Source organism: Phasianus colchicus, chromosome 2 (assembly GCF_987193195.1).
Source record: "Phasianus colchicus chromosome 2, bPhaCol1.hap1.1, whole genome shotgun sequence".
In the NCBI taxonomy this organism is placed as follows: Eukaryota; Metazoa; Chordata; class Aves; order Galliformes; family Phasianidae; genus Phasianus; species Phasianus colchicus.
This window is the reverse complement of record NC_143437.1, coordinates 76,062,887-76,076,988: the sequence shown is the minus strand read 5'-3', so window position 1 is coordinate 76,076,988 and position 14,102 is coordinate 76,062,887. Positions and strand designations below refer to the sequence as shown.

The following is a 14,102-nucleotide window of genomic DNA, read 5'->3' as shown; positions in this document are numbered from 1 at the left end:
ATTGTGTCTTTTAGGATGTTGAATAAGTCTGATTTGGTAACCATGCTTCAAAAGTGTGTGGAAATTCTTGTGTCATCTCCTGGAAGGGAGTTTGATGAGATAGTAGAGAGGCTGAAGGAGTTCTTGACCCAGTTTCAGAAACTAGAAGGTGGGTGTGCATCGTCATACGTTCCCTTGCAGATTAAACTGAAACTGTTCTATAATTGGACAAATGGTATTTTTCCTGGTCATATTCTCTCATTGCATCAAGTTGTCAGATATTTCAAGATTGTTTTTAAATACAAGACACAATTAGGACATGTTTATATGCTTTATTGGTTTGCGGTTCATGCTTTTCTAAGGCAGAAGAGTGATGTAAGATAAGAAATTGGACAGATCAGCAAACATTACTCACTAAATCTGTCATGTGTATTCTGAACATTTTACCAGATGTTGCAATTACTAAAAATATTTAACAAAACAGTTTTTGAAAGATAAACAGAAGCAGATTTCCTTCTGACGTGGTATTCAGTCCAAATGTATATAAAGTTATTGCACTAACCTTCGGTTGGATTCACATGAAAACTAGACCAGTGTTGACATACTGTAACTTATCTTGCCCCCTCTAGCTGGTTACTCCTGGTAGGGGGACATTATGGAAACTAGGAATGCGAATGAACAGCAGTTTTCCATCTTTCAGAGACAAGTTAACAAAAAGTGCCATATTCCATCAGAAACAGGAACTGATGTATTCCAGCATTTGTCTGGAATTGGAATTTGGTTCTTTTCTTTGAACTGTAAAGAAGTGCTCGCTCCTGTTTCTCTTTTGAATATAAAGTGGCTACCATCTTACCTCTTCTATGTGTCTTAAATGGAGGTCATTGTCAGTAGGAGCTGCAACACTCTGTTTGGACAAGTAGGCTAAGCTTGGCTTGGTTAGAAGAAAAATTGTGGTTTTTTTTTTTCTTTTTCTGTACCTTGTAATTGTGGAAAGATGCAGCAATGTCAGGGCTGTGGTACAGGAACAAGGTGATTGCTTTAAAAATAAATGTGTGTTTCACTGAAGATGCTGGCACTGAAGATCCTGAACTACACTGGAAATCCTAATGGTTGATCTAGTTTGGAAAATTAAAATTAAAGCACTTTAAAATGTAAAATTTCCAGAAATATTCAGTCAAATAGTTGGATTTTTACCTTGGGGGGGATACAGAAAAACAAGATGAAACAAATGAGAATACAGCAACACATGGAACTGTGAGATGAAAAGTCAGTATTTATTTTAGATGATGATTTGAAGAAATTTTTAAAACAAGAAAGATCTAACGAGTCCATGAATTATCTTAGTTTGCTTTCAAAGAGGATTTAAGCTATGAAGTGAGAGGGGGAAATTAAAATAAGCCTTAAATGAGTAGTAGGTTGCTGAGTTAGGTGACTTCCTGTAAGTTTCTGTGGTCATGCTGATCTTTAGCTGATCTTTCAAAAAATGTTATGTACCTGGATCTCCCTCAAAGCCCCAGTGAAAGCATGGTTCCAAATGATTCCGAATGGTTTTCTTGTTCTTTCTCGTTCTTTCCAAGACTGCCTAATGAATTGGAAGAAATCAAAACTTGAATCTTGAGGAAAGAAAATACCTTTATGTTGGGTCTATTTTGACAGAAGGATTAATTAAAAATACAAACATCAGATAAAATTTTATTTATCCCAAAATTCCAAAATAATACATTTTTTGCCATTCATTGATAAGGGGGTCTTTTAAAAGCCTTTCGGCTTTGGAATTGCTCTGATAGCAATTTTCTAATGGGGCTGATAACATCACTTTTTTTTTTCTTTTTTAACTTTTTCACAAGAAAGAATGTACTGAGAAATGCATGGATATGCATACACGTGCTGTTAACATTGAACTGGAGGAAGAAAAGATGATGTTTCTTTTAAATATGCATTTTAATGATCAATTCTTTAGAGTACAGTTATTTGATATTGCGGACCAGAACATTTTAATAGCTTTCAATAAAAATTGAAGTCATTAGTTAGTTTTAGACAGCTAGCCAGCTTTTTTTTTTCTCAAGAACTAAGAATTGCTATAATCAGCACTGCAAGATATTTATTGGATTGGATTCTGTAACATTGAAACTAGACAGCAGTCTGCAATCCTGCTCTCTTTACTGGTGTGTTTTGAAGCGCCAACTGTAGAAGATAATTTTTTTGTTTTCTATTAGACCTTTTCTGAGGGAAACTGCAGTAATGATTTTGTTGACACCTTTCTGCAGGGCACTAGAAAACACCAATTCATTCTATGTAGGTCATCAACAAGCTTTGTATACAATGATTGTTATTGCTGATGGGAGCTTTACCTGTGATTGGTAGGTGGAAATCTCTGTCTTGGTAACATCTTTGTCCATGAGTAAGGCAAGAAGGCTAGTTACATTATGATTAGGATGTAACCTTTATTGTTCAGTGTGGCCTTGATTGTTCTGTCAGAGGTTTTGCTTGTTTGCTTTCAACCTAAAAAAAAACCACCCTAATTAATGATGGAATTGATCAATTAACTATATGACTATGAAAATAAAATTTGCTTATAAATTAAGATGAAAGTAGATCTGGACAGTGAAATACATAAGCAGGCTTTCAGTTTGCTACTCTGGTTGCTGTTTTTACATTTAGTGGGTGGGCTTATTTCCTATTTGGTATTTGTTGTAAATGTAAAGGAAAAGAAATGCAGTGTATAACTTCTTGAATGTTCATTAAGCATCGATATTGCACTAATCTATCCAGTTTACAAATGCTGAGATTATGACCTAGAATGACCTAAGTGGATTTCAAGTGATGTGCAAGGCTTGTGCTGGATCTTTTCTCAGGAACGCATTGCTTCACTTCATAACTCTTGGGCAAGCTGCACTGCTGCCTGCTTTTTAACAATTTCTTACAAGGGCAAGACTCAAAAGCTGCCTGTGTTAGGTCTGTGAACAGGTAATTCTGAACGCTTCTCAAATTGCTTGGGTTAGGAGGTTAATATAGGTATGGAGGAAGAGTTTACCTCCACATAATAAACATGAGTTTTATTCCCGTAGCAGAAACTTACCAAGAACGAGATGAGTCTGTATCGCCACAAAAAGAGCTCCAGAAGAAGACAAATCTTTATAATCTTCAGAAGGTTAGGCCTGCATTGACTTTACTCACTAGTTCTTTAACTGAATGTTTATTTAGATGTATTTGTCCATGGTTATGTCTTTCCTGCTTGCTGGAGCTCTGAGGAAAGGTTGTGTATAAGTAATTCTTCTGAAAAATGAAGTAATAATACCAACTGTGTGTGTCAGGACTACCTGATGTGTAGAAAATGATAGAAAATATCTGTCTTAATATGCAAATTAGGAGATACCTTTGTATTTGACTTGTAAATTATGCTTCTGCCTAACCCACATTTCTTCAAGCTTCAGGCCTTGAAGAATTTTCGTAACTCCTACCAGTTTGAGAACTGGATACACTGGCCTAAATAAACATAACTGTACGATCACATTTCTTAACATCATCGATGAAGACATGCCAGCAAAAATTAATTATACACGTTCAACACATGGATTGTGTTCTCCAGAGAGTAACTACCTCCCATGTAGTTTTATGCTCTGCTTTTTTTTAAAGACTTTGTTGGAGTTGAAGGAATCAAGGCGGTCTAAGAAACTGACCAAGTTTGAAATGCTTCGTTTTGAAGTTGTTGACTATATAGACAGTCTTGTAAGGTGAGCTTTCCTGTTTGATATTTCTGCATTGGTTTGCACTATATGCTAAAAGAGAAATTTTGCTAACAAGTTAGCATGGGAATAAGTCTTGTCAAAATTGTCTCTTGGTCCCTGTGGTATGAAGCTTTCCCCCCCCCAACTTTCTTTCATGAGCACTCTTCCAACCATTTATTTTCAGTAGATTAGTAAAAGTAATTGGCACATGAACTGAGAAACTTATTTTGGAGAATAAAGTTGAGGGGAGGACTGGGTGTACATGATGAAAATTAAGCCAGGAGTTTTCATTCTAATTTTTGCTGATCTGTTCATGAAACTCCATAGATGCCATTTTGGGAACTGTTTAGCAAGGAAGGCATAGCAAATAGAATCTTGGAGGCAGTAAGGTATCAGAAAATTTGAAAGACCTGGGCTAAGAGATGAAGGCACTTATTACTGTATAGCTTTAGTAAAGGGAAGTTGTGGGCTGAAAGTGTGTGGTGGCATGGGTGGGAATAGAGAAGCTAATAGAAGTATGAATGAGCCAAGAAAAAAGAAAAAGAACTTCATATTTGAAGGTAGAGTTGGGCAAAGACTCATCAGGATGGATAAGTAAGATCTGTGGAGTAGAGTTACATGACTGGTGGTAGCATTTATGCCCTTGTTTTTGAATTTATCTCTGGCCCAGCTAGAATTCTAAATTAAAACCATTAGACTAAATTCATTAGATCAAGAAACCTTTAGATGTTGTACTGAGGGACATGGTGTAGTGGGAAGTATTGGTGGTAGGGGGATGGTTGCACTGGAGGATCTTAGAGGTCTTTTCCATCCTTGGTGATTCTTTGATTATATGATGTAGAGTTGATAATCATTCTTTGCTTTGAAATTCATTTTGTCTCCATTCATCTTGTTTTTTGAGATCTGTCAGTATTGGTCATAATACATTATTGTAGTCTCCGACTGCAGTAGAGTTCTGTTTTCCCTTAAGGTAAAGCTCATTTCTCACCTCCTCGCCCCATACCTCATGTTGTTTTTTCAGACGTTACCTTGTTCCAGCAGACCACAAGACTCTGCATGAGATTGTGTATTTCAACACAGCCAGTGTTCTCCGTGAGCACTTGAATGCTGCCCCAAGGATTGCACTGCACACAGCTTTGAATAACCCGTACTCTTACCTGAAGGTAAGAAACAAGGGGGTTGTTTGCAGTACTGGAATACTTTCTCAAGACTGTACACGAGGATGATGTTAAAGACTTAGTTTTGCTGTTTCATGTAGTTTGGCACACGGCCAGCTGTTTTGTAGAGGGCCAACGCGTCAGCAATGATAAGCAACTGGGAGCTTCGCTACGAGCTGGGGAATCTGTCTGGCTGAAATAAAGAAGCAGATTATGGAAAGAGTTTTATATGGGAAAGCTGTTTTCCAAAGCCTGTTCTAGTTATCATCTTCTCTTTTATAGTTGTTCTGAATAGGAGGACTGCATCCATGGGGGGAAAAATAGTGTCTATGGCTTTTTCCAGAGGGAGTCCTTTGCAGGGTTGGTCATAGTCCTCACTGCATAGACTTGCAGATGTGCTGTAAGGCACAGGCTCTGCTCAGTGTACTGAGGAAATTTACAATAGATGTGATGAAAATTACAAAGTGGATTTAATTGAGTTTGTTTTGTTTTACGTTTACTTTAATATTTGCTGTAAATTGATATCCTGTCTACTCTGAGCCCAAGAAAAGGATTGTTATGGATTCTGTTAGTTAAGCTGACCTTTATCTAGAGGAGAAAAAAAGCCCTTTTCCCTCTTCTTTCTTACATCAAATTCACACGATGGAAGGAATAGCACAGGATTTGGAGAAGGAGTAAATGTTTATTTATCTGTTTTATCCTTGATTGGAGATGATACACAGAGTTATCCTCATGTCCTGACGTTCCTCTTAAAAAGTTAAAGACGACACTGTTTTATCTGTATCCAGGTGCTTATTTGTTTCTTAAGTTGAAGTCAACACTTAATTATCAGAAACCAAAAAGAAAAAGATCAATCTTTTAAATCTACAGCACAGTTTGCTTTGGGTTTGTTGGCACTGCACTTCTTTCTGAAAAAGAGTTGTCAGTTTTGCTGTGTGCAGAGTCTTACTAAAATCACCTTGAAGACCTTTTTGGTGAAGCTGGTAGCAAGTGGGCTTACCCTAAAAGAGACCTTGAATATAAACGTCAGTAATGGTTCTCTAAAACATGTAATGATTAGGAGAGCTAGCAAAATCTGGCTACTAATGTGTTTAATAAGTATTCTCTTTGATGAATTGACAAGATGTAAAGTTCTCTATTGTCCTGCACTTCATTCTTTGATGTACTTTAACATGTTTTTGACGTTTGAGGAAATTGTGAAAGTTTTGGTATAGTTTCTAGTAGCAGCACTATTCACCAAGTGCCTTGCTTAGCATTTTAATCCGTGTGAGTCACGGGAACTATTTTTCTGAATTGTATTCACAACTTCCACATGGCTTGTTCTTTCCTGGGATGTGACCACAGCGAAGTTCTTTAGAGCTGTTCCTACCAGAAGGCCAGGACAGAAAAGGATCTGCTTCACTGGAGTACCAGCAAATGATTAACGATGTGATGCATTTCTTACAGGAGTCCAGTCCAGTGATTTATTTCGCTAAATGTGAACCAGAGGTCAGATTTATTCTGAGAAGAAGCACGCACAAAATCAAGTGTCATTCTGTTTTCATTGATCCCTTGAAAATCCAGCAAGTTGTAACTTGGAGTATCAGCAGCTCACTGCTTAGAATTATATCAGCACAAGAAAATGTCATTTTTGGATAATTCTAGTGTTTAGATGATCTTGGAAGTTTTGTTCTTGACCTGGTGCGAAAAGGACAATTTTTCACCTTGATCTCAAGGAAGAAGCCCTACTTAAAACAGAAATCCTTGAGTTGCAATTAAACACTTGTACAGGAAAAGGGAATACAAGCATTTGCACTTTATGAAATGTGACAATGCTGTATCCAGAGCAAAGGTGAGGATGTTCTGTCTGGATGTTCTGGGGCGGGGTCCCCCAGAACAACATGAGAAAACCCCAAGAGTGAGCTGGGTTGTTCCCATCTGATGGTCTTCACTTTCTGAAGCAGCACCTCTGAGCTCCATAGCAGGGTTCACAGCTGACTGCTCCTCTTTGAGCAGCTTCCTGCTTGTTGTTCTGGTGGTGCCCTGCAGGGACACCTCAGGGTCTTTCTTCCCCACAGATTTGCTGTAATGCTTGCTGGGTGCTTTGCTAAGCCACTTAGGGTTTTTACCAGCTATCAAGCTGGTATTGAAAACAAAACAAAAGCCCTAACAGCGGGCATTTGTGCAAGATTAGAAAATGAATGCAAAGTGTCCAGCAGTGCCAGAGTCAGCACAAGGGGTGAGTGGTGGGAAGGCAGAGTTGGGAGAGGTAGCGGAGGGGAAAGGAGGTGCAGAGCTGCCCCTCTGGGCACTGCTGAGCCTTCAGGTCGCCTCGAAGTGGAGCTTTGCTGTGCCAGTTGGTAACACAGCAGTGTTGGGAACTAGAGCAGCATACTTCTGAACTGCACTGTACCGTCGCATTTTGAGGTTTTAGCTGCAGCGTTGGATTTATTTGGATGCCATCTTAGCTAACGTCAGCAGCTTTTGTGTTCTCTGTAAAATAAAACAAAATAAACTGGGAAATTGTTAGATATTCTGATCATTGTGAAATGCCTCAGAAAAATTGGAATCCATACGCAATCTGAGTCTCAAAAATTGCAGAACTCTGATGTGTAAAATGTAAACTGGAGATTCTTGAGCAAAGCTGTGGTTTTTGCCCAGCTGCCTTTCCTATCTTGAAAAGCTTTGATTTATGACGGGATCCTTGCTAGGGCTGTACGGACTTCCCAACTCTGGCATATTTGCTGCCATGTTTTATTAGTGTATAAAAGCATTTTAACAAAAAATTTCTGGGAAAGGAATAATCAGTAATTGTTTTATTAAGGGAGTTGGCTTCTTACTGTATGTGAAACTAAAAATTGAACAAAAATTACCAACTGAGATGAAATATCCTGCAGCCATGCACAGACTTTTTCTTCTAGCTCAAGTGGCTCTTTTACTTATAAATGGTTCAGTGCTGATGACCTGGATTTCCCGACATACAGAACAGTTTGTGAGACATCAAACTTCTGCTTTTATAGGTCTTGAGTTTAAAGCCAGAGAGAAATGACTGTGACATTTCAAAGATAAAGCTCTGAGATGAGGAAAGCAATTTTGCTTTTTAGTCTGTGTGATCTGTGTTATGACTTTCTCTTTTCTTTCTGGAGTGGGCATGGGGGGAGATGTGACACCTTTTTAATTACTACATGGTAAAAGTCTGAGCTAAAAAGTGACACGTTTCTCTCCCTGAATCCATAGAGCAGGCCATGTCTCTGGGGTACATGAACAGAACTAGGAAGAAAAATAAGAAAAGCCAGATCAGATAAGCGTTCAAACAGAGAATGAAGGAGTAGCTCGGGGGGAGGGGGCTTGTTTTAATGTTTCTTTTTTTCCTGTTTTTTCTTCTTTCCACCATCAACTTCTCACTGAACACATAAGCAGCAAACATTTGGTTAAAATACCCACCATGTGCGTTTCCTGAAATAATGTTGTAGTTAGCACTAGAGATTGTTGAAGATTAAAGACTGACCAAAATCACTGTCTTTGGTTTTCATCAGAGTGAAGCACTGAAAAGTGATGGAGGAAGCATTTCTAACAAAGCCCCTGACATATGCATTGCCTACAAGCTTCATTTGGAGTGTGGCAGATTGATTAACCTTGTGGATTGGTTAGAGGTATGTAACAGTGCAAACTGTGCCTGTGCCTGCTTGCAGTATTCTGCTGATTTACCTTTCTGCTGCTCATCTGCTCTTGTTTAATGCCTCGTTTGACAGCTGAGCTCACTGAATGCCTCAGTTTTCCCCTGTGCAAGAACACACAGTCTCCAGGTCACTGGCCTGGAGAGTTTTCATAGAATCATAGAATGGCCTGGGTTGAAAAGGACCATAAAGATCACCTAGTTTCAGCCCCTCTGCTATGGGCAGGTCCTCTGCCTACTGTGAATCTTTCATTTCCAGCATTATTACTCTGTGAGGAAATTCTTCTGCTTTCTTTTATGTTTGGTGCAGATGAGATGTTATAATTCACAAAGCTACCTTTTCCCCTCTTGAAGTATTTTGGGATATTTTCATGGAAATGAGCAAGTGCTGCCATTGAAGTGTGTGCTCTGGGGGCAGAATGCTTATGCGAGGGAAGACCAAAGCTTCAAGCTCGAAACCCTGTTTCATACCCAAACTGGAAAATATAAAAAGAGAATGTGCATAAATTATATATTCTCTATTACTCCCTTACAACCTTATTTCCAGTGTTTCTCTGTATTCTGGAAGTCCAACTGGTTTCCATGCGTTTTTAGCAACCATATCTTGTGGGCACCTGCAGCCCACAGGCCCACACCATTCCTTTTCCATGTTCTGAATGTGCTTGCTTCATTTGCTGCTGCCTTGTTTGGGTATTTGAAGAGGATGCAGACATCAGCTCCCTATCAAGCCTCCTCGTGTCACTGACTTTTATAGATCTCTCTACAGCCAAGTTAATCTTTCCAGATTGTTTAAACTGTCTTGTTTTCTGTATTTTTTTTTTTACTCAGAACAGGACAGGAACTAGAATTTAAAATATAAGCATGTGAGTTCATGGGGTGACATTCTTTCCTTCTGTATTTCTGTGATGGTAACATGTAACCTCACTTGCTGTTTGGATTGCTGTAAAGATGACATTCTTATGGAGCTACTATTCCAAGATCTCATTCCTCCCAAGTGACCAGTGCTTAGCTCAAAGCTCATTCTTTTAAATGAAGCTCTATCTGTTGATGAGCTGTTGGTTAGCTCTGTGCTGCTTTTCCCTTTCTAGGCTTTCTCCACTGTGGTGACGGCAGCTGAGGGACCGACTGCAGATGTAGCTTCCTCAGACCAGGTGGATGATGTTATACAGTATCCTTTCTCATTTCTGTCTCAAATTTGGCTTTCAACCGCTTACAGGATTAGTGTAAGATTTTTGAAATGCAGCTGCAGGAAAAAAACAAGACAACTAATTTAGGCAGTCTTAATGTAATGAAAATGTCACAGAAATGGATCACCTGAGGTACCTGGGCTGGAGGCTGTGAGGTAAGAGCAGCTTTTGACCGATGGAGCATTTTGGATCTGAAAGGGAAGCAACAGACCTTACAAGATGAAGCTACTCTATTGAGTTAAATCATCTGAGAGTTGGTACATCTGCATGTGCGGGGAGAGCATTACTGAGGAGAAGATGCCCTGGAGGGGAGGTGAAGAGATGGCAGGTTGTTATGAGGAAAATGGAAGCAGTAGCAAAGGAAATGCTTACACAGTATTATCTCTGCAGAAACTCTGTACCTCAAAGCTGGGAATTTTAGTTCATGTGAAACGTTCATTCTGTTTCTCACTTAGTCCTGATTCTGAAGCAAAGACTGCAGAATATCTGAAGAATGAGCATTAGAACCAAAACTGCTGGTTGCAAGTAGTGCTGCCACAGGGATGAACAGTTGTATAAGAGGAGATCTAACTACAGGGAGAACATACATATGCTGTAATGCTACACCTGTCCTTCCTTCAGGTAGTTCACACAAAACTAAGTTCTGTTTATCTCACAGTCATATAGCTGTGTCAGGAATGATGCAGTGAGGATATAAGGAATAGCGAGTAAAGAAAAGCTGATTCTCTTTTATGAAACCACCAAAAAAAAATCTATAATTACTTATCTTCCCCTTTTCTTGTCAAGGGACATTCTTCTGAGAGAATTAATATCTTTGTAGGTTTTATGCTTTTCTTAGCAGCGTGAAAAGGAACTCTTCCTTTGTTATCACATTGTATTCAGGTGGCAAGAAGAAATACTGGTTGAATATTTGTGCTTCTATAGGCTGGCAGTGCTCTGTCCTCATTTCCAACACTTTTAGCGTCCAATACAATGTTTTGTGTCATACATGCATACTGTCACTTAGAAGTCTTTCTCTCTGTAACATAATGGTTTCTCTGTCAATTACTGCCATAAGAAGAGCTTCCTTTACAGACATGTCCAGCGCTCGTTTTATTCGAGCTGTTTCTGAACTGGAACTCCTGGGCTTCATAAAGCCCAGCAAGCAGAAAACTGATCACGTGGCACGGCTGACCTGGGGAGGCTGTTAATGTGCCACCACAACCTTAATAAAGCTGTTCTTTGTAACCTGGTGCAATGGCTGTGCTCCCACTAAACCAGTCTTTGTGTAATTGAGTCAATGTTGGGGATGACTGAATGCTGAGTTGTGTTCTGAGTGCTCGGAGGAACTTCAGTAACCATTTTGTTTTTAAACTGCTGCCTCCATACTGTAATGTACTGCTCATGATCCAAGTACTGCAGCGTTGCACTCCTTTTAATCATCTTTGATGTATGATAGTTAATGCTATACTGATATAATTCAGGCTACCAAGCCAAAATGAGAACAGTGGATGTGTCAGCTGCAGCAGTGATGAAGCAGCAGCATTAACTTGCTCATGATCTGATAGTAATTGAATCATCATTATAAAATGCATTCCAGATCCCTGAACTATACATTTAAACTCAGTACATTAAAAAAAAAGACACCAAGCTCCCACCCTCAGCAGCTGCTCTGTGTCCTTCAACCCAGAAGTCATCATAGCACCTTGAAGAACTTGATCAGGAAGAAGAGGAAGGGATGGAATTATGAGAATACAGGTGTTTGTTCTCTGCAAAGAAAAGCAAGCTGACCAGCACTAGCTGATTTGCTGTCAGGAATTTGTGACATCTGAGCAGGAGCCCTGGCACTGCCCAAGTGACCCCTTTTTTCTTTGCCATGCACCAGCTATGCTGCACATCTTACATGTCAAGCTTTAACTCTACTCACTCAAATTTGGGCAGCAAATGTGTTCATGTTGATGTCATTGTCCCATTTTCCAATCATGGAAAAACTCTTCCAATTGAACAAGGAAAAAGCTGCTTTTTCCTTCAGAACAGGGTGAATGCAGGGTGAATGTCTGCTATGCATGATAAACTGGTCCCCAGGCTGCAGGAGTTCAGCTGTATGAGAGGAGCCTTCAGCTCAGCCTTTATCACCTAGCAAAGGGCTGCATTGTTAGAAAAATTTAGACTGTGCTAAGCTGAATGGTAATTACTCAGCTTATTGCAAAAGACTATTTCACCAAAGAACACCTTCCAGACTCTCAGCTGAGTGCCTCTGCTTTCCTTTGGCTGGAGGTATGTAAGTGCTGCACTGGGTGCTGACATTCAGCTGTCACTGGAATCCTGATGCTTCCCCTTTGGCTGCACTGTACTTCAGCCTTCTTCATTCTCACAGCAATTGGGAACAATAGCACAGAGCTCTGAAGTTTGAATCACATGAGTAAAATACAGCTGTGCAAGAGTGGATGAGCACTATACAGAGGCCCACTGGGGAGGGTGCCCACAGGCATGCCCTGTACCTGGGGCACATGGCACTGTTCAGGTATCAACTGATCTACTCTATTTAGGTAAGTCCTGTCACAAAAACCTAGAACTTACTTAACTTCTATCCGCTCCTGGGAAATAGTTTATGTTAAAGTATCCTGAGAAAGAACAAGAGCCACATATTTTTGAGTTTTTCTAACTGCAGAGACACAAGTAATGCTTCCTGCTGTACATACGTTCTGAATGGTGTCAAGAAAAATTAAATGGCTGAGCAGGAGTCATCAGCCTTTATAATCCTAATCCTGCAATGTGGGAAACACCTCAACAAAAACTCAAAGCAAGAACTTCTAGGATCTCATGGAGCAATTGAAATTCCCTCGCTCTCTCCCGCCAAATCAACTCAGAGCCCAAGCTGGGGGCACCAGCCATGCTCTGTGGCCTTTGTACTAGTGAGATTTCCACGTAGAAAGGAAATTTCAGTAGTTGTGGAATGCTGTGTAAGCATTTTGTGTTCTCAACCTGACCTATTTATCTTGCAAGTACACTTGAACACTGGAAGTGAGCAGCAGAACAGCCCAACATCTGACTGCTCAGCAGGACGTGCAGCCAAGCGCACCTCACACTGCCTGCAACCTGCCACCTTATGTAGCCAAACCCAAGACTGGGCCCCAACAGCTCACTTTCAGACCTAAAGAGCTCAAATATTTAGTAATAAAGGGAAGCAATCTTTAACAGTACATGATGTGCCCATGTAGAATGCATTTTTCTTCTCTCAACATTTTTACTACTGTTTCTTGTGAATACTCAGAACTCATCCTTGCTTACCTTACCTGACACGTACTGTATTCAATGCCCAGAGCTTTCAGCAATACTGTAGAAACCTCAACCCTGAACATTCACTGTTGGAAGAATTTACTTTTTTTCTCTGCTGTAACATTTGAAGGTTTTTGCTGTTCCATGCTAACCTCTTTGCTGATTTCCAACACAAGAAACTTGAGAAGGTAAACAGTGAAAGATCCTATTGCAACACTAAGGCAGAACAAACCACTGCCAAAGCCAAATGTTCATCCTCACATTTTTCATCTGAGAATTACTTCTCTGCAAAGACATGAGCAACGCTTCACAATGAGAGCACAAACCGGTTGTGGAATCACACAGGTAAATCCTTCCCAACAACCAGCTCATGACCAGAGTGAGCTTCACAGCACAGCTCCTACCCACACTGCGGTAACAGTCCTGCTGTGTAAGACAAATAGCAGGTCTCGAGCACCAGCACAAGACTGCATGTATCTCCTTCCCTTTCAGCCTTGAAAAATGCTGAAGAATCTTTATGGTTATGTGCTTCCTTATCTAGACAAAAATCAACACACAGAACGCGCATGCTGCTTTCTCACTTTACAGTAACAAGGATCTGTCTGGAAAGACTTTAAGCATCACTATCTTAAAAACAGGTTAACCAAGATCTTCAACGCTGCAAAGCCTTCTATTTGCTTTGCTTTCAGACTGCAGATACATACAAGTAGGGAAGAAAAAAAAAAGTTACTCTTACCCCTTTCTAATGTATCTCTAAGCCCTCCACAACACCTCTGAAAAGCCTCCAAAGCAGATGTGTCCTTTAAGCACCACCAGATCCCATCACATAACCATAGTAAAAAAGCAGCCAACCATTTTCCCAACGATGAGCATGCTACCTATTGCAAGCCTGTTGTGTGACAGTCATCACATCAGCTATCAATCACTGAGCTTAGAGAAAGGAGCCCATCCAAGCAGCAGGAGAAAAAAAGACTTCAAAGAATGCAACCTTATTTTCCAAACAGGCTCAGATGAAGCATACCGCAGCTATGATGAACAGGCACCCGCGTGGCATTCTTCTGCCAGCAGGCTGTTTACTATGCATGAATGTGGGGCAGCACAGGAATAACTGGGTGCTAGTATGACATCACTTCTTGTT

General features: G+C 40.1%; 1 protein-coding gene across 3 annotated transcripts in view; it reads left to right on the top strand.

Annotated features, from left to right (window-relative positions):
- ORC3 (origin recognition complex subunit 3) overlaps nucleotides 1-10,938 on the top strand; it is a 37,958-nt gene extending 27,020 nt beyond the window's left edge. For 2 of the 3 annotated variants that reach the window (XM_031610893.2, XM_090136029.1), the window contains exons 14-20: nucleotides 15-148; nucleotides 3,048-3,130; nucleotides 3,616-3,713; nucleotides 4,729-4,870; nucleotides 8,380-8,496; nucleotides 9,608-9,687; nucleotides 10,791-10,938. In XM_031610893.2, coding sequence (XP_031466753.2) covers nucleotides 15-148; nucleotides 3,048-3,130; nucleotides 3,616-3,713; nucleotides 4,729-4,870; nucleotides 8,380-8,496; nucleotides 9,608-9,687; nucleotides 10,791-10,896 — 760 coding nt within the window. In that variant the 3' untranslated portion in view covers nucleotides 10,897-10,938. The remainder of the gene's footprint in view (nucleotides 1-14; nucleotides 149-3,047; nucleotides 3,131-3,615; nucleotides 3,714-4,728; nucleotides 4,871-8,379; nucleotides 8,497-9,607; nucleotides 9,688-10,790) is intronic. The other variant, XM_031610894.2, reaches the window with a different exon arrangement.
- Nucleotides 10,939-14,102: the final 3,164 nt, after the last annotated feature.